The 19318-nt window shown below is 41.6% G+C and overlaps 1 protein-coding gene across 1 annotated transcript in view; it reads right to left on the bottom strand.

The window, feature by feature from the left end:
- LOC107754974 (solute carrier family 12 member 2-like) overlaps positions 1 to 19318 on the bottom strand; it is a 45358-nt gene that overhangs the window by 7508 nt on the left and 18532 nt on the right. The window contains exons 3-21 of the mRNA XM_016571622.1: positions 17789 to 17908; positions 16541 to 16616; positions 16179 to 16274; positions 13632 to 13771; positions 13425 to 13535; positions 13223 to 13331; positions 12605 to 12729; positions 12429 to 12513; positions 12179 to 12342; positions 11000 to 11107; positions 10756 to 10879; positions 10536 to 10637; positions 8521 to 8676; positions 8336 to 8435; positions 4694 to 4805; positions 4376 to 4516; positions 3781 to 3887; positions 3237 to 3316; positions 2768 to 2890 (exon numbers count right to left, since the gene is read on the bottom strand). Coding sequence (XP_016427108.1) covers positions 2768 to 2890; positions 3237 to 3316; positions 3781 to 3887; positions 4376 to 4516; positions 4694 to 4805; positions 8336 to 8435; positions 8521 to 8676; positions 10536 to 10637; positions 10756 to 10879; positions 11000 to 11107; positions 12179 to 12342; positions 12429 to 12513; positions 12605 to 12729; positions 13223 to 13331; positions 13425 to 13535; positions 13632 to 13771; positions 16179 to 16274; positions 16541 to 16616; positions 17789 to 17908 — 2179 coding nt within the window. The remainder of the gene's footprint in view (positions 1 to 2767; positions 2891 to 3236; positions 3317 to 3780; positions 3888 to 4375; positions 4517 to 4693; positions 4806 to 8335; positions 8436 to 8520; positions 8677 to 10535; positions 10638 to 10755; positions 10880 to 10999; positions 11108 to 12178; positions 12343 to 12428; positions 12514 to 12604; positions 12730 to 13222; positions 13332 to 13424; positions 13536 to 13631; positions 13772 to 16178; positions 16275 to 16540; positions 16617 to 17788; positions 17909 to 19318) is intronic.

Here is a 19318-nt window from a genome sequence, read left to right on the forward strand (position 1 = left end):
GCGCATTAGCTCCGCCCACTGCTGAGAAACCGGCATATCTTCTGCTTGTTCTTAAAAGCTGAATAATTCTAAATGAACTCTGTTATTTTGACAGGAAAATACAACAAAGAATATGGTTTACATGTAGCGCGTCGATTCAGCGTGGTATGCAAGACTCTCGCTCTCTCTCTTTTGCATGTGTGAGAAACACAGCGCTATCAGTAAAGCGACGGCGAGTCGTGTGCCTTCCCACTAGTTTACGGTACGTCAAATACAGGTGTGCTGCGTGCTACATACTGCGCATCCATTTAGTACATGACATGATCTATTGAGCGCATCCAAATAGTACAGATCGCTTGACGGAGAGCGAAACTCTCAAGCGCTCAGTCAGCGTGTTTATCGAGTGAAAATCTGTGTTGAACGTCTCTCACACACATCATACTGGCGAGTAAAATCTAAGAATTTATTAGCCAATGGCTAATGTTAGACATTATTTAGTCGCCCAGAGTAAGATTTAGTCGCATATGCGAGTGATCTACTGTAATTTAATGTAGTGATTTAATGTAGAGGGTTGCTGCCAAAGAGATGTGCTGCTGTAACTGCTGTAAAAGGTGGATTTACCAAATATTACAGTTAAAAACCGTACGACTCGCTTCATCTGATGTTTGTTGTGCTCAGAGCAACCATCTGCATGTTTCATGAACATTATGAAATCAAATCATGTTTTGGAGTAGGGCTGCACGATAAATCGCATGCGATATTTAACGCGCATCTTGTCAGAAAGCCGGTTCTGTAATCAGCGGTAAATAAATCGCGCAAATATGTGAAAGCACGCAGGTGATGGAGATTTACCGCTGATTAAAGAACCGGCTTTACTGATAAGATGCGCGTTAAATATCGCATGCGATTTATCGTGCAGCCCTATTTTGGAGGCAAAAAAAGGTCAATATTTTCAGATCTGTCAGGTGTTCTAATAACTTTTGGCCACCACTCTATATGACTGAAATCCAATCATACTTACTAATAAATAAATAGATAAAGTCACATGAAATATGATTTTTACAAATCTGCACAAACTACATTCATATTCACATCAGACATTGTTTGTAAACATGCAGAATGTGTTTGTCAGTAAAGGTAGTGCAGTGAGCGTGAGAATGCTGAGAGCGGCGAGAGATGCTACAGAAACACCTCCTGCTGTGACTGTGCTGCTGATACTGCTGTTTTCAGCACAACGTCACTGCAGCAGATATATTCAGTGTCATGAGAGAGCACACACCAGTCAAACTATTAGATCAGATCCCAATCAGACAGAGATTTGGGCTGAAGGTGTGCACGCTCAAGACATCACAGCCCATCACAATACGCTTCAGAGATAATAGGCGTTTCCCACAGCTTTCACATTTCCCATCATGCAGTGAAACCGGAGAAGGGTTGTTTGGGAAACTGAACTCTTCAGGTGTGGTCTGGATCGGACAGCGTTTGTGAACGCACATTCACAACAACAGGTACACATGGACATCAGGGCTGGCTAAACAAATAAAATACTGATTTCGAGATAAATCGATTCTAATTTTTACACAAAAATATTGACTCTTAAATCCCAAGAATAGATTAGTCTAGCCTTTTTTTCAGTTTATGAACAGAACATCAAAACGCACATCCCATCCAATAAATATCAATAAGCTTTGTGCTTTGTTACTTTTGAAATGAAACCGTCTCAGATTTCAAATTCTGTCCATTGTATCACAATATTCAAACAATAAATGGCGTTTCAGCACTGTTTAATGCGAGTGACAGATCGCTGTAGTGCCTCAGTTTAAGAGAAGCGCACATGAACTTATCTCCTCTCCTTTAATACGTTTCAGCACAATGTAAGTGCACAGTTAGTTTCAAAAGATGTCTGTATAGCAGCTTGTAAGCAATACAGTATGTCAGGTAACGTCACATTTACCTCAGGAAAAACTGCTGACCAAAAACTCATTAGTCAGCTAGAAAAACTTACTCTAGAGAGGAGCATTTAGCTAAATAGCTACATGCACCATATAACATATTCATTATCATTTTTACTGTGCTTCAATATTTGTTTGAATAGCTTTTATGACAGCAACCATTTAAATTTCAAAATCTAATTGGAAAAGAAATATTATAATAATGTAGTACCAACTGACTCTTAGTTGAGAGATTTTTTTTTCCTTGAGAAAATTTGGCATGTATTGTACCTGATAGGTATAGGTATATATATATATATATATATATATATATAAACAAAATTGAATCGAAATCGAATTGAATCGCAAGCTTGTGAATCAGAATCAAATCGTGACATCTGGTGATTGATTCCCCACAATCCTCCTAACAGACGAGATCAAGAGAGCCAGCTCTGCTCAGTTTCTCAAGCTTTCTCGTGTGCCTGACCCCTGCTGATCGTCGCTTGCGGCTACATTTGTTTTTATGGTTGTTTTCTCAGACTTCAGAGAGCCCTCCAGTGTCAGATGGAGCTGAGAGACCTCTATTAATCACAGACACATCAACACTCGCAGCGTTCCCAGCCTGGACCCTTCGGAGAGCACGCTCCGTTGTGTTGTGCTGGGCAGAGATTTCAGAAAACACCGAGTGTGCATGAGACGGCTTGGGATGAGACCTGGCCCCAGAAGAGCACAAACGACGACTTCCCCTCGGAGCAGGAACATTTCACAAAACCCCTGGGAAATAAACTCATCTGCCTTTCCTAGAACAAGTGAGTGTTTCAAGGACACACGTGACTCCGTGAACGCAGAGCCCTGACCTTTCTGGACGGCGGGGCTGTTCTGGACACTGGTGGCCTTGGAGGAGGGTTTGGACGAGTCTCCATCCGAGTCCTTGCTCATGTCCACTGAGACCACCACATCCCTCATCGCTGAAGAATCATCTGCAGGAACAAACGGGAAGTTCAGCACCGCTTGCAGGTCAAGGCAAACTCAAATTTAGCACGAACGGCAAGTCTGCTTAATGACCAACAGAAAACGAGCTCATTACATGGACAATTTCCTCCAGCCACCACGCATGTCCATCTCAATGTTTTACAGGCTTTAAAGGGTTAAAATGCTTTGTTCCCATGAGAGGGTAAAGCAGAGCCAGTATTCTACTGTAGTTTGTTAGCTAGTGAACGGTGATGCCTTCATGATAAATCAACAGCACTGAGAAGCATTCGTCAGATTACACGTATTGTTTAAAGGAGACTGGTTGATGTAGTGGTTCTGTGTACAGTACTGTACCTTGGCCTTGAATGTGAGAGATATCGAGTCCCTCTCGCAGTCTGAGAATGACCACACCGTACTGAAAATCAAACGCGTCGCTACATACACACACACACATAAACAAGCGTTAATGTCTCACAGGATGAAGACCCACACCATTTACTTCAAAGCTGCTTTCCCCCGTTTGCTCATAAACATCTACCAGACGCTCTTCAGCTGTACATACACTAGAAACGCATACACGTCATGCCAAAAACTGCATCAAAATCAATGCCAGAACACATTATATGCATGTTCAAATAACACTTTTAGGGTTAGAATAGCTTGTCATGGAGTGGTCCGCACTAGATCATATACACACAGATCTCTGACTGTAACTCTAGTTTTCTGACAGATAACACTGATTTCTGATTAACGTTTACTCATCTGGAATCTCACGTTGCATGGCTGATGACCAGATGTCAAACAAACCACTTCATCACTGTATAAAAGCTGCTGCCTCACTAATTCAATAAGGTTTGTATTAATAGCGGACTGATTTCAAACAGAAGATGAAACCCACTGCATCAGGTTTATGTAGGTCTCAACGTCCTTTATATCTCCAATGCGCCAGTCGTTCTTGAAGCCGAGCACCAGCGTGTTGGGCCTCAATCTGCCCAAACCAGCAGCCTGTGAAACACACTGGAATTACTTCCATAGGCAAAAACAACTCTCATGACAAACCCTAACCTTAAACCTTATGGAAAGTGCTTTGCATTTTTTTAAATAAAACATTTGGTATGTTTATGTTCTGAATTACAGCGACAAGTTAGCATGTCCAATAATGCAGAGAAAGCAGGTTTTCCAATTTTGGCCCCATATTGTAGATCATATCAGCACACACACACACACACACAGAAGTAAATATTTCCAAATGGGTTATAACACAGAATTCAGCTGTGAGCAGGAAGCCAAGAAATCAAAGGACAGAAAAGCCCAATTTTAGGCTGATTGGTGCAAAGGAGCCTTTGGCCAATGGAAACATTCAACCCTGTGAAGATTGATCTGCAGATTAGGTGAGACAGTTTTTGTGTGGAAATAAAACCATGTTCAAATCAACCAGTGAGCAAGATCCCATAAACACTTACTGAACAGATCTGAGGGCTATAAACACACACCTGCAGCAGGTACTGGGTTCCTTGGCGAAGGTCTTCAGCCACCACAGGAGTGTAAAACGCCTTGGAGCTGTTGTTGAGGAGCCACCTTTGGTAGCGCAGCATATCACTGTTCAGCTCTTTAAAGTTGGGCCGCCGGGAACTCTGGGAAGGAACACACGTGTGTGCAGACATCAGCTCACGTTAAAGAGCATGGTCCACACAGACGGGTTCATTCTACACACTGTGATCACCGTCCACACAGAGCTGCTTTATTCCAACAACATGTTCCCATGAGGAAACCATTCAAACAGGGACTGCACAACACACACACACACTCACGGCGCGCACGTGGCCACACAGCATCAGACCCACGTTCTTGGTGAAGGCGTGCACCAGATGAAGAAGAGCTGGACGAGAGTTTGGAGCTCCAGTCATCACCAGACACTGTGGCCTAGAGGAGACGACACCGTCAGAGCATCCCACACCACATTCTCATGACCTCCAGGGTCAGCGGTCCAGTCCAGAGCACTGCTCCAGCTCAGATTAGACAGCTTCAAAGCAAAAACGTTAAGAATAAAAGCGGATTATGCAGAGGGCGAAGCGTGCTGTCAGAAACGCAGAAATCAGCGCTTGCTCTGCTCTCAACATGAGATTCATCAGTGTCACCACAGAAGACCTCACACTGAAGATCAAAGTCCTCACAGTAAATCCACAGCGCTAATAATCAAGCTGTTCTCTTTACCCTCATTCAATTCCATTCCGATGATTTATGCATTGTCTTCATTTTGCACATTTTGACTACATACAAAACCCTGACAAAAACACTTCTTGTATTACAATCAATGGCAAAGATTTTCAAGATGATCATTCAAAGGTTTGGAGAAAAACTAATACTTTTATTCATCAAGCATGCATTAAACTGATCAAAAGTGAAGGCAAAGACATTTATACGGTTTAAAAAGATTTCTATTTCAAATAAATGCTGTTCTTTTGAACTTCCTATTCATCTGTGAATCCTGAAAAATTAAATGTATCACACACAAACATGCAAAAAAAAAACAATCAGCACAACTGATATTTTACAGTGTTAAATATCAGTTCTTTTAAAGGGTTAGTTCACCCAAAAATGAAAATTAGCCTGTGTTTTACTCACCCTCGAAGCATTCTAGGTGTAAATGACTTTCTTCTTTCTTCAGACGAATCCAGTCGGAGTTATATTAAAAATGGTCCTGGCTCTTCAAGTGTTAGAATGAGAGTAGGTGGGTGTTTTTGTTCAACAGTCCAAAAGACGTCAAATAAAGTCAAATAAATCCATAATAAACCATGCCTCACACGGCTCTGGGGGGTGAATAAAGGCCTCCTGTAGCGAATCCATGCGCTTGTGTAAGAAAAATATCCATATTTCAAACATTATAAACGCTTTTTTCTCACTTCTGGTATCTGTCATAAGCGGAAGGCGTTCCGGTGGATGACGGAGGACGTATGCTCAGTGCGCGCCTCTGAGATATGCTGGTCTCGTGAGTTTGTTTACAGGAGCAAAGGAGGCAAAGTGTCCTTACTTTAGCAGGAAAACCAGTCTCCTCTTGGCTTGTATCGAACTCCTCCGGCAATCTTCTTTACAAATCCTTGGTTTGTACTTCTAATTCACCGGAACGGCTTGCACATACGACAGTCAGCAGAAGTGAGAGAAAAGTATTTATAACATTTTAAATATGGATATTTTTCTTACACAAGCGCATGGATTCGCTACAGGTGGCCTTTATTCACCCCCCAGAGCCGTGTGAGGCATGGTTTATTATGGATACGCACGCTTTATTTGACATCTTTTGGACTGTTGAACAAAAACACCCACCTACTCTCATTCTAACGCTTGAAGAGCCAGGACCATTTTTAATATAACTCCGACTGGATTCGTCTGAAAGAAGAAAGTCATTTACACCTAGAATGCCTCTCACACACTCATACGCACGTTTGTTTCTGTGAATTGTGGGGACTTTCCATAGACTTCTATTGTTTTTATACTGACCAAACCATATTTTCTATCCCCTAACCCTACCCCTTACAGAAAACATGTTTGCATTCTTACATGTTCAGATAAACATCATTTACTATTAAAAAAAATTTTTTTTCCCCTCGTAGGGACTGCAGGCTGGACCCACAATGTCAAAAATTTCAGGTTTTACTATCCTTGTGGAGACATTTGATCACATACACACACACTCACACACACTAGTGTTGCACGATATACCGGCACTAAAAAGTATTGCGATACCCTGCTTTTAAAAACGGTACGATTCCGCATTTTACTAGTAACGGTACTTTAAGAATGCATTTTAATAAGATCCGTATTTCCCGAGTAAAACACTGGGATGAATAGATTAAAAGTAGCCTAGGTCAGTACACCTAAATCAAAGCGCGATGGACTAGTGTCTGTGAACATTAAGCTGTAAAATACTAACACAGGATTCGTTTACTACACATGAAACACGCATGACGCTCACGGTGTTTTCAGCCTCTGCCGCCTCAATACATGAACATGACCTCTAGAACTGCTCTGAGTCACTTCATGAGCATTTCTACCGTTTCTTTTCAGCATATACAAACAAACTAAAAGCTCTTCGCAGCAACCTATCAAAATAAAAGTTTAACTTGACAGAAATATATTACTTAATGTAATGATAGTACTACTACTACTAATAACAATATTATTAAAACAATATTTAAGGAGTATTTACCAGAAAAATTATTTAACAGAAAACTGTAAATACACAACACAGTATTTCTGAAAAACGAAATAAATAGACTATAATAAATTCTTTATAAAATCTAATTATCCTTTATAAATTAATTAGATATGCTTTTGATTATTAAAATGTAATGAAACGATTCAAATGGAATCCAGACAATTAATGGAAAACACGGATTCACAGAAAAATAAAACTGAATTTGAGAACAATAATAAAACGTATTTCATAGGGCCTTAAAAATGAAATTTTTGTTAAACTTTTAATAAATTGCTGTTAAATTGTGCAATTAATTAGACATGCTTTTTGATTAATATTTTTAAATGTAACCATTAAAATAGATTCTAGAAAAATTCAAGAAATGAAACCGATTTCATAGGGCCCTTATTTATTTCATTTGTGTCTTTGTTTTATTGTATGTGTCCTTTAGTTTGTTATTTGCATCTGTTTTTTTAATTAATAACAAAGATAAAATAACAAAAATAACTATATCATGATATACATGTTATGTTGTTGTGAAATAAAATGACTATATAATGAAAAAGATTTGGCTTTATCCTTCTAGCTAACTTACGAATGTAGCAACGCTCTCTACACACCTGTAGGCTCACCATAGTCCTGTGTAGTGACACTGGCATGTGATTATTATTATTATATTTTTTTGAAGGGGGATGAAATGCTTTTTTTTTAATAGATAAAATAACTGTGATCTCCACTTGGATAATCTATTACTCTATGATTTTTCCTGTTGTTCTATGTTTTTGTCGTAGTATCGTGATGTTTTAGTCAGGTATCGTATCGAAGCCAATTCTGGTATCATGACAACACCCACACACACGCACTCACTCACTCACTCACACACATTCACTCATTCACACACATTCACTCACTCTCACACACACACACTCACACACACACACTCACACACACACACTCACACACACACACTCACACACACACACTCACACACACACACTCACACACACACACTCACACACACACACTCACACACTCACACTCACACACTCACTCTCTCTCTCTCTCTCACACGTACACACACTCTCTCGCACACACACTCACACACTCTCTCTCTCTCACACACATTCACTCACTCTCACACACACACACACACACACACTCAAACACACACATACACACTCAAACACACACATACACACTCAACTCACACACACACACACACACACACACACACTCACACACATGGAGGCTGTGTTACCTGTAGGTTTTGATGTGGTCAGCTACTCCGCACAGCTGCAGACTGTGTGTCAGGGCCTGATGATACGTCAGAGCTTGAGTGGACGAGCCCCAGTTCACATCTGTAAGACCACAACAATCCGATGAAGCACTGCTGCTGCACTGAAGAACAACTGATGCTGTGTCTCACGGTCCAGTCCGGTTCACCTGGTTTCTTGTAGCTGACGTAGATGTAGAGGGACAGGACGATGACGTTGGTCAGGAGGGCCGCCCACCAGTTGATGATGAACATGACCACACAACACAGGATGGCCCCGGCCAGAGACACCCACATGTTGTAGTACTTGAAGCTCGGCCTCCATCCTGACAAACACGGAGCAAACACTCAGAGACTCCAGTCAAACAGCAGGGCATCCGCTGCAGTACTACGGCTGAGCATTTGGCAACATAGAAGAAGGTCAAAATACCCTAATTACACCCCACAACGGGAGCCACGTATTGGAACGGAGCAACTAAACAGTTGGGATAAAACCAACAATGGTTCTTTGTGGTAGGAAAGTGCTAACTGTGCCGTTCTGCCACGTTACGCAACAGTGTGGGACACAAAGAACGGGACGCCACCGCACAGAATCAGAGCGTCCAGAATCTGCTCAAGACATTTCATACCAGACTGTTAATGGTGTCACAGCCTTAACAACAGTTTGCACAGCTGAAATGAGTCAGTTTCACAAAAGCATGAACACAGAATTGATTAAATGAAGTTAGCACCAGTTAGCACACATACGGGCTGTTACCACCACTAGGGAGGCTTCTTGAACACAGGACATGTACTAGACTAATGGGATTTAGTGGACTCACGGTTACAGACACGACATGACATAAAGGGTACAGAAGCGCTTTAAACGAGCCACATCCGAGAGTGAGAGCTACACGTACCCTTTACGTTCATGCAATCGTGTGCAGAGACTCTACCTAATAAAGTGTCAGAAGTGAAGATATCTACCTGCTGGTCTTCTAGAGCTTTGGTATTGAGGGACAAACAAACCTCTTCACACAAAGAATAAAGAAACATGTAAAACTTCAAAAACAAGAAATGCAGTCAATAACATGATGTCATTCAGACATGAAAAGACTTTCATTTGAATAAAAAAGGTCTGATTAACACAGTTAATCACTGATCTACACTCTCCTTGTATCGGAACTGTTATTTCGCAAAGTTTGGTAAACACTGTAAAGGCCCCGATATACTTCAGGAGAAGTCACAGAACGAACCGGTGTGACGTCATTTCAAACGAAATCAGGCCAAAACAAAGTTCATTCTGTGAGCTTCAAGTGAACTCGAACAAAGTGAACAGACACGAGCTGCTTTACAGGACAAACTGAAGCAGTAACTGACACTGACACTGTATTCACTACTGTGAAGCCATCTGCTGTGTGAAGTGCGTTACTAATAAACGTGACGCAACTGCGGTGCTGAATTGCAGATCTAGTGGAAACATCTCATCGATCAGACGTGTTCTGAACTGCTGCTTTCTCACTGCTGTCGTGTCTGCGGTTTTTGTTGAGAGCTAAGCGCACAGCAAATATTTACACATTCATCTAAAGCCATGGCGTGTTCATTAATAGTATATCGCTGCAAAGGTATTTCAAATGTCTTCAAACTATGAAAAAGAACGTGGCTATGAGTATATCAGGGCCTCAAGATGTCCACCGAGCATGATGGGAAGCCACTGCATTCTCTCCATTTTCATACAAATTGTGGTGATGACTGCATATACCCAGCTCAACCATTCTAGCCTGCTGCTAAAGTTATGGTTAACTGTGTGACACGGTCACGTCAGTCCTAAACTAGCTAGCCTCTACAGAGTATATCAAGGACTTCATTCATGTGCTCATTTAATATTTACTGCCACAGACATAACCTTATAATTTAGCAAGAGGGTTTCAAATTTGTGCCAATATAAATGGAAAAACAGTTCCCATCAGCATTTCTGAAGGTTAAGCACCTGATTTCACTGAACCTCCAATGAACCAATGGTCAGTTTCAAAGCCCCTTCTTTACCAGCACACTCTCTCAGCGTGAAGTCATCAGGTGCGTGCGAGGCTGAGGGCTGGGGTGTTACACACCATCCTGACACTAATGATATTTGAGCGCTCGTCTGTGGAGACGTGACCCAGCTTGTCTACAGAGTCAATACAGCACAAGTGGAGGAACGTCTTACCGGGGGAATTGGCCAGCGATGCGTGAAACACCGAGAAGTTGATGAGAGCGTACGATGCCAGGAAGAAATTGGAAATGATCGGGGCGATGATGTTCAACTCCGCTGGAGAAATTAAAAACAAGCATGTGTCAGAGCGAGGTGACCTCATCAACCCATCCCATCGTTTTATTCAACAACAATTTCTACCAATTAAAAATAATGCAATTTGTCGAGATCCTACCAATGAGAATGAAGGCCAAGGCAATGCCAAAGGTGAGGAAATATCCTCGCAGGGGCTCGTTGTTCTTGCCGTAGCCCTTCCCGAAAACCGCAATTCCAGGGTAGATATTATCTTTGCATAAGGCCTGAGGAAACGGGAGAGAATCTATCAAACCAGCAAGACCTGTTCTGACGTCACTGAGCGAAACCACACATGTTAAAACACACAGCGGTCTCTGACATGAAGCAGCGCATGAGATGCCCACCTGGAAGACTTTGGGGGCGCTGACGAGAGAGGCCAGGGCCGAGGAGAGGGTCGCGGAGAAGATGCCGGCTGTGATGAGGGGCCCGAAGCCTGACACCACACTCATGACCTGCAGAACAAGACATTCAGACACACAACCACAGCCTTTCTCTGCCAATCCTGATGCGTCCCGTCTGTAATGCTGCTAGTATTATTATTTATTTTTATTGCCATGTCAGCATCTAAGGCTATTTTCATGGCAAAACTTACAAATTAAGTTGTAATTAATTTGTAATTGTAACTGTATTTTAAGTTGTAAAATACAAATCAAGCAAACACAAAAATACAGCAGTTAAAATTATACAAGGATTTTTTAAATTAACATAAAAATCAAATTTTTGTAAAAAATCTTTTCTGGTAAAATCTTACTAAATAACAGAGTTTCTGCAGGATTTTTAAGCTCAAATCTAAGACTTTAAGACTTGCTCAAATAAAATGAATACCATATGAGCGGGGTAAGGCAGTGTCTATAGTAACATTAAACTCTAAAATGACTGTAAAAAGCATGATTTACAGTTCAGATACAAGTTTTCACAAAAACAAAAACTTTTAATTAAACAAAAGTATTCATTATTACATTAATTTAAACAATTATCAATACATTATTATATTAATTAACAAATACATTTTACCGTTTAGATTTTTTATAATGCATGATCTTTTTATTGATCCACCAGTTCACATTTACAGCACTGCATGGGTCGATTTTTGCATTGGTCTGAACAAAAACAACAGGCTCACTGAAAATTAAGCCATATTGCAATTCTGGTCTTTCCGTCCCCCAATTTTTTTTATTATTTTTTTCCCTCCCCAAAGACTTCTTGAAATCATAATTAAGACTTTCTTGTACAATTTAAGACTTTTTATGGCCTTAAATTTGATACAACTAAATTTAAGACTTTTTAAGGACTCGCAGGAACCCTGAACAAGTCCCCGAGTGAGCATACTTCATAAAAAAAAGTTTTCTACCTGCATTAAAACCAATACATTCCAATAAAATGTTTCATTTGGCCAGAGTCTCTGCTGTGTGCCAAGTGGAAGAGTTTTTGCGTTATGCCTTAAAATGATGCTCAGGACGCTCACTAGGATTTGGAACAGAGTGATAATGTAGAAAAGGCCACGTCTGCTGTCGATGATGTACCTGGAAATCATTGTAAAGGCCGAACTTGCAGGCAGACTTCCCTCCTTCAACAGGTCTGCAGGAAGTGAAGTCATAGCCGAACTTACAGGCCGCGTCAGTGCAGTTTAAGCCACTGAGAGTTACGTTACTCTCCATTCCTGTAGCATCCCGCACGATGCAAGCACCTTTCAACAAATCAATCAATACATAATACAAATCAATCAATAATACAGGAGTAATCAAAATGATATGCAATTTTGAGAGAGTTTACCTGCAGAAATGGCCACACCTATGTACACGAGGCCCGTTATGAGGATAGCCAACAGCGTTCCTTTAGGGATGGCCATTTGAGGATCCTTCGAGAAAAGAAACAATTACAGAGAATCTTTGCAGAGACTGTGACGAAGAGTAACTAAATGCGTTGAGGAAAGGATTGCCGACACTCACTGCTAGATCTCCTGAGATGTTGGCTCCAGCCAAAATGCCTGTGGCAGCTGGGAAGAAGATGGAAAAAACGGAGAAAAACGTCTCCCCTCGAAAGTCTGGGCCAAAGTTATCTGCCAAGATGCCCGCTAAAAAGACAAGATGTCCGATAATTACAGTAGTTAGATAATAGAAACACAACAGGAATGAATAAAGAGAAAACAACTACCAAATTTCAAACTCAGAACTCAAGTCACACAAAAACATTCCCAGTGGCCTTGGACTATCCTGAACTATTGTTCTTAACTGGTTTTCCCTAAAGACTCAAGTTTTCATTTGGACATCAAGCGGCGATCAAGTGACATTGTTAAAGTAAAAAAAACTATGTATATTATACCAAGAAAAACTAAACCTTTTAAATGTTTTAAGGTTTCATTCTTGCCAGTGAGTAATTCACAGCACAAAACACTGTGCTCAGCACAAACCATGTTTATCAAACACAGTAGAGTTTGATTTGACGCACACCCTTTTACATTAAAAAAAAAAAAAACCTTCATAGCAGTTTATCATGTACATACAGCTTTGTTTTCTTTCTGATGCCCACCGGTTGATAAGTGCTGGTCTAGATGAGCTCATTCTTACCGTCATAGCTGAAGAAGCCAAATTTCTCCTTGGACTCGACAGGGATGAAGGTCCCAATGAAGTAGTTAAAGATAGCAGTGACCAAAATGAACAAGAGGAATATTTGAGCCTGTGAAACAAAATCATTTTGACAAATGGTGAATTCCTAAGGTCAGCACTGGCTGATGATCAAAGAAAACTGAAGATACACTAAATCTCCTGCCTTGGCCTCCCACTCCATTCCAGCCACTGAGACGCCAAGCAGCAGGATGACCGTAATGGTTCCAATGATCCTGACGTCATTAATCTCATCGAGCATGAGCGCACCGGAATTCTAAACGGACACAAACCCATATGATTATTCGGCCTACACACAATAATTTTAAAGCAAACTGAACAATGCATGAGAGAACAGAATTGCGCCTCTTACAATGAGCAGCTCAACTACAGTTTCTGCAAAGCCCACGACGTACATGGCCACGGCCACAGCGTTGGCAAAGGCAAAAATCAGACCAATGGAGCCGCCAAACTCTGGGCCCAAACTTCGAGATATTAAGTAATACGCCCCACCTGAAGAAAAGATATTAAACAGATCACCTTTCTGAAAAGACAATTCGAGGCCGATTTATCAGTTATCCTGTTGCATCATTAAGAGACCCTTTAAAATATTCTGAAAATCGCACAATCATGATTTCATGAACAGGTGCACACAAACACTTGGACAAATTCAAGTTCATTGCTAGGACCCACATGTCTTTTGAAAAGGAAAGGTGGCCATACATGCATTTAGTGTTGTCAAAAGACCCGGTACTTCGGTACCAAGTCGGTACTAAAAAAATGAAAAAGTTACGGTACCAGGTTTTTTTAAGTACCGGTGGTACCGAGTACCCGGTCAACCCGGTTCTTGATGCGCTATCCGAAAGCTATCCTCTTCCAGTGTTGCCAAGTCCGCGGTTTTCCCGCGGAATTAGGCTGCTTTAACACTGTTGCCGCGGGTTGTTTTTCATGTCCGCAGGTTGAAAACGACCCCATTAACGTGATATTTAGCCCCTGGAATGCGAATTTTACCAGGGGAACCCCGTGGTACCGAATACTGAAATTTTGGTACCGTGACAACACTACATGCATTGCTTACTCACACATTCGATTATGTTATTTCGGTATTTTATCCAAGAGCAGTTCATCATTTGGCAACTTTGGCCTCATTCTGCGGATGCAAGATTCTAAACAAATGCTACACAGTCTTTCACTGAACTCAAATCATTAACTGATTCTGGTCCTGCCCTTGTGTTTGTTCTTCATGTTAACTGCATTTTGAGAGCTTTCTGAATAAACGGTTGAATCATTCAGGCTAATTTGTCTATTGGCAAGCGGGAGTAAAAAGTAGAGCAGTGTGTGTTGTGGATATAGCAGTGGTAGTCCAATCCATCGTGTGTCTCAATGATATATCCCAGTGATACAGTGAGAAGAGGAATGGGCCCAGCACCGAACCCTGAGGTACCCCTGTGGATAAGATCATAACGGGTCAAGTTACCAATAACAAAGAAGTACTCTCAGTTATGCTGAAACATCCTCCCATATTCAAGCCTAGTCTAAAGATTTTCCTAATAATCAGGGGTGAGAAAAGTGCACAGACCGAGTACAGATCGACTTGAGGGAGTGTTTAAAGCTAGATCTTATTTATGCAAGTGTGTATGTATTAATAAATGACTGGAATACCAGAGAAGATTAGGCCTAATCTGATTAACGGCTACACACCTACAGTGTGCTACAGTGACGGGAAGAATTAGCACAAACACGCATCAATCTTGCATGCAATGCTGAAAAACAAAATATGTAAAGTAGTGAATGTAATGTTCTGATGAGTGTGAGAAAGCAGTTCTCTAAACTAAAAAGAGTTGCAGTGATGGCTAAATATCATTGAGGATCTCAAACAAACCCAATCCTACACACACACACCCTCCCGTGACTGGGTTAATAACTAACGCCTGAGGTGCTAATGGAAAAATATTGATTTGCTTCCACACTGAAACAAAAACTTTATCTCTAGTGCCATCACCCTGCTCTCAGATGAAGGCCTGTAGAGAGGGACAGCTATCCATTTCTGCCTTCCAGACTGCCAACGAACCTCACAATTGCCTGAGAGAAAAACACTGAGATCTTAAAACACTCTATTGAATTTCCCCACAGGCTGTGAGAACTGAAAGCATTACGCCGAGTACCTTACTGCCCCTTCATCCGCCGTTAGTGTAGTGCTAGAACAGTTAGATGCGTCACACTCATGCACTCAGATAGGAGTTCAAAAAGACTATGCCACCAAAAATGAGAAAAACTCATGTGAAGACCTCAGGAACAATACCGCTACCCTATAGGGTTCATAAAACGAGAGTCTGTATGTAAACAAAGTTAACCACATGCAAGTAATGACTAAGTAACAATAATTGATGCCACCAAAATCTCTTTTGGGAATCTGTCCATTTTCTCCTCTTTCCTCATCATGGGTGCATTTCTAGCCTGTCCTCTGCTGTGTTTTCAACCTCTACAACTCGTTGGTGTAGTAAATATCCACATTTGATTGAGGAAATAAAGGCTACTAAAATCATAGAAGGAAGACTTTAACTTGTCCTTTCAGTGTTCACTTGTCATTTTGTTAATACGAGCTCTTATTAAAGATCTTACTCGGGTCTACAAAGAACAAAATGACAAGGCAGCACTCAAAGGACAAGAGAAAGTCTTTTTTTCTATCATTTTTGTTATGCATTTTACATCTGCCCGTAGATGAGCTTACAATGTCAACCCTGTTGGGGTCACTTGTGTACAGTAAACAATTGGATGTTTATGGAATATCAGCATTTATCCACATTGTGTCATTTGTGTGTAACAGTTCCACAACAGGCACCCTTTGAATGTTTTTTGCACCAGTGAAAGTCACAGTTGAAATAATGCACACGGTGCTAATGCACTTTTTTTTAATTACCTCCTCGTACAAAGCCATTGGTGGCGATCGCAGAGGTCGAGCAGCCCGTGATGGTAGTCACAACAGTGGCCATAACAACAATGATGCAGGAATACGCTGTGGAAATAAAAAGGTGAAATGACAGTGAACGTTTCCACGACTCATGGTTATCAGGTTCAGCACTAAACACTAGCCGTCTGCGGCTGGCTTCACACTGTATGCAGTACATTTGTTGGAGCTGTTAAATGACAGCTGACAGCTCACAGCGCCTCACAGCCACATTCAACATGTGCATGAGAAATGACTGTAGCTCGATGGAAAACACAAGAGTGTGCTTGTGAATTGAAGTGCTAATTCACACGGCCGACCAAAGTCAAACCTACCAATTCCAGCCTGGCCCACGATCCATGTCATTCGAATGAAGAGCATCACGCCCCATATGTTTAACATGCAGCGCACCTGCACAGAGGAAGGATGCAGTTTAGACTCATGCTGACAAAAACATCAAGGACCAAAGCCGTTTCTCAAACCTCGTTCACCGGGACGATGAGTGCTGGACAGGAATCATGTGTTTGAAGGAAAGCTGCGGGCTGACGGCTATCGATGGCATGTGTGGCGTGACGTCACGTCCGTTACCACAAAAGACTTTACCAGTATAACAGCAATACTTCTACAGGACAAACAAACCTGCCCAGAGCTGCAGCCGGTTTTGCCGAAGCAGTTTATTATTTGATACAAACTATTCCAAAATAATCTTTTAGTGGCGTGACAACAGTTCCAGATGGATACACTTTTGCCTGTGTGTTATTACTGTAATTCCTGTGGGTGAGTTTACTCCATCAGCAAGCGATTCTTTTACACTAGTTCCATATGAACATGAGGTAAACATTCAATGTTTAAGTCATGTGGCGATACTGAACAGCGTATGCTGTAATGTTCACTAACTGGCCTCATGTACTTCCAGTGTAAGTGAAACTATACCTAAAACGTTTTACTGAAGGATGAGCAGAAGTTTTCTTCTGAGGTAACGGACATTACACCACACAGCCTGTCGACGGAGAACCCGGATCAGTCCTTCAAGCACATTTGAACACAAACCGGTTTCAAAGATTGACTGAATTCCTGCCGTGGTTTGAAAGACACTTTGGATGAAAATGAATTTTCACTTGTCGACACTATGAGAAGCTGTTTGGTGTCAAATGTTAAGACTGGGAAGGTGAAAATGAGGACAATTTTGAGGACAAGGAAGACCTGTCAAAATATTGACCAAGAGACGAGAAGCAGAGCTGATCTGTGAACCATAAAGCTTTTACTGGATTCACACGCGTCAGCGAGGAAGACGGTCTGTACTGAGCAAAGCCACGGCTTGTTGAGAGTATTAGCATATTAAACATTACAAGAGCACGACAGTTTAACATGCAGCCTCTAATAGGAGTCTCTACAGGCAGCAGATATAGCAAACTAATAAAAAAACAATTATCACCCACAGCAGAAAAATCTCACTCATCGCCCATGTTATATTCATTCCCATCTTGGATTTTGTGTGGGTGCCACAATTCTGAGACAAATGCCATTAACTGCTGCGCTGACGTCTGCTGAAGCATGTTTGATCTGATGTTAACTCCTCTTACCAGCACTCCTTTGATCCAGCCGAACTTCACCACTCCTTTAGACTCGGAGGCTTCTTTAGCCGCGGCCTCCTCTGCAGGGGTCAGCTCCTCGCCGTTAGCAAAGCCATCCTCAAACGGCTCCTGCAACCACAGATAAACACACGCATGAATACGTCTGAGTATGGAGTAACATGCAATGAAGAATCACTCGTGGCCAAAATGAAAACGCTTGGAAGTATAGCAATATTTGAGCACTTAGCTTCAAGTAAAAGTTGTTCTCATGTCATAGTTAAAATTTCAAATATCGTCCTTCCGGTAGATTTGCCAACCGCCATTACAAGTTAAAGACGATGCTCAAATGTGTTTAGCCGCCATTAAACCAAAAGAAGAAGAAATGTGGGAGCGTGATGCACGAGAACTAGTGAGGGCTGTTCTAGCGCATCACACGTTTGAGCTTCTGTGTTCAGTGTCTTTGATGCACACTTTTGTAACGACCACTCACTCATTAATCATTCACGTTTATCTGCCGTCAGACACAGAGATGTTGTTGCCATAATGCATTGCTATGGGTTGCGTCTTGCTTCGGATTTGAGTGACAGACTGGCATTGTGACAGCGCAAGCTTCATGCTTTCTAACCATATCTCCACTTTTTACCTTTAGGTTGCAAGTGTTCTGCTTATTGTACATATAAAATACAAAACGTTTACATCAGTAGACCCAATGTCTTTATAAAGTTTGTGCACATAAAACAGTGTATCTTGTATACACACACAGACACATGTATATTACTTTTACTGTCTGCACAAACATTGGATTGATTTTAATAGCTTTAATGTACTTGAATTGTGTATCAAACACTAGAAACATACAAGTATCTGACCAGAACTTGGTATTGGCAGATACGCAATATTCAGTGACTGTGGGCACAACAAAAACCTGATTGGGATATCCCTAATATAACCATACATGATGTACAAGTGGCTAATGCAAATGAACTGTAAACATGAAAACAGTCCTGAGCTCGAGACCGCAGCACAGTTGCTGTCCTTGTGTCTGTGAAAGGTCAAACACAGGAAGTGTCCCTCCTCCACAGAAACAAAGCCGTGACGAAGGCAGCCGGACATTACAGCTCCTGGGAAATAAACGACCGGCCTGACATCCACACAGAGACTTCACAATGACAATGTGAGGAGTTTACAACATCCTGTCCAGTGCACATAAAGCTCTGGTTTGGACTGTGGAAAAAGCAAGCAGCAGTTCGATGCGAGCGCAGGGGGCCGTCTTGACGTCTGTTAGAGGTGTTCAATGGCAGCGCTGCATGCCGAGGACAAAAGTACAGGAGAAATCTGTCAAAGATCCTGACAGAAGGATCTCTCTTCACTCCACACCAGCACATTTCTTCAGGATATTCGTTCAGCTGAAGGGCACGTGAAGCTCGTGTCCTTGACCAAATGAGTGAGTGTTGATGGGATTCATATGTGACATTGAGTGGAGTGTATTGATGGCCGGTGGCTGCAGGACATACTGTACCGTATTGGCCCGAATACAAG

This window comes from Sinocyclocheilus rhinocerous, unplaced genomic scaffold, assembly GCF_001515625.1.
Source record: "Sinocyclocheilus rhinocerous isolate Xijiao unplaced genomic scaffold, SAMN03320098_v1.1 scaffold2728, whole genome shotgun sequence".
Lineage (NCBI taxonomy): Eukaryota > Metazoa > Chordata > Actinopteri > Cypriniformes > Cyprinidae > Sinocyclocheilus > Sinocyclocheilus rhinocerous.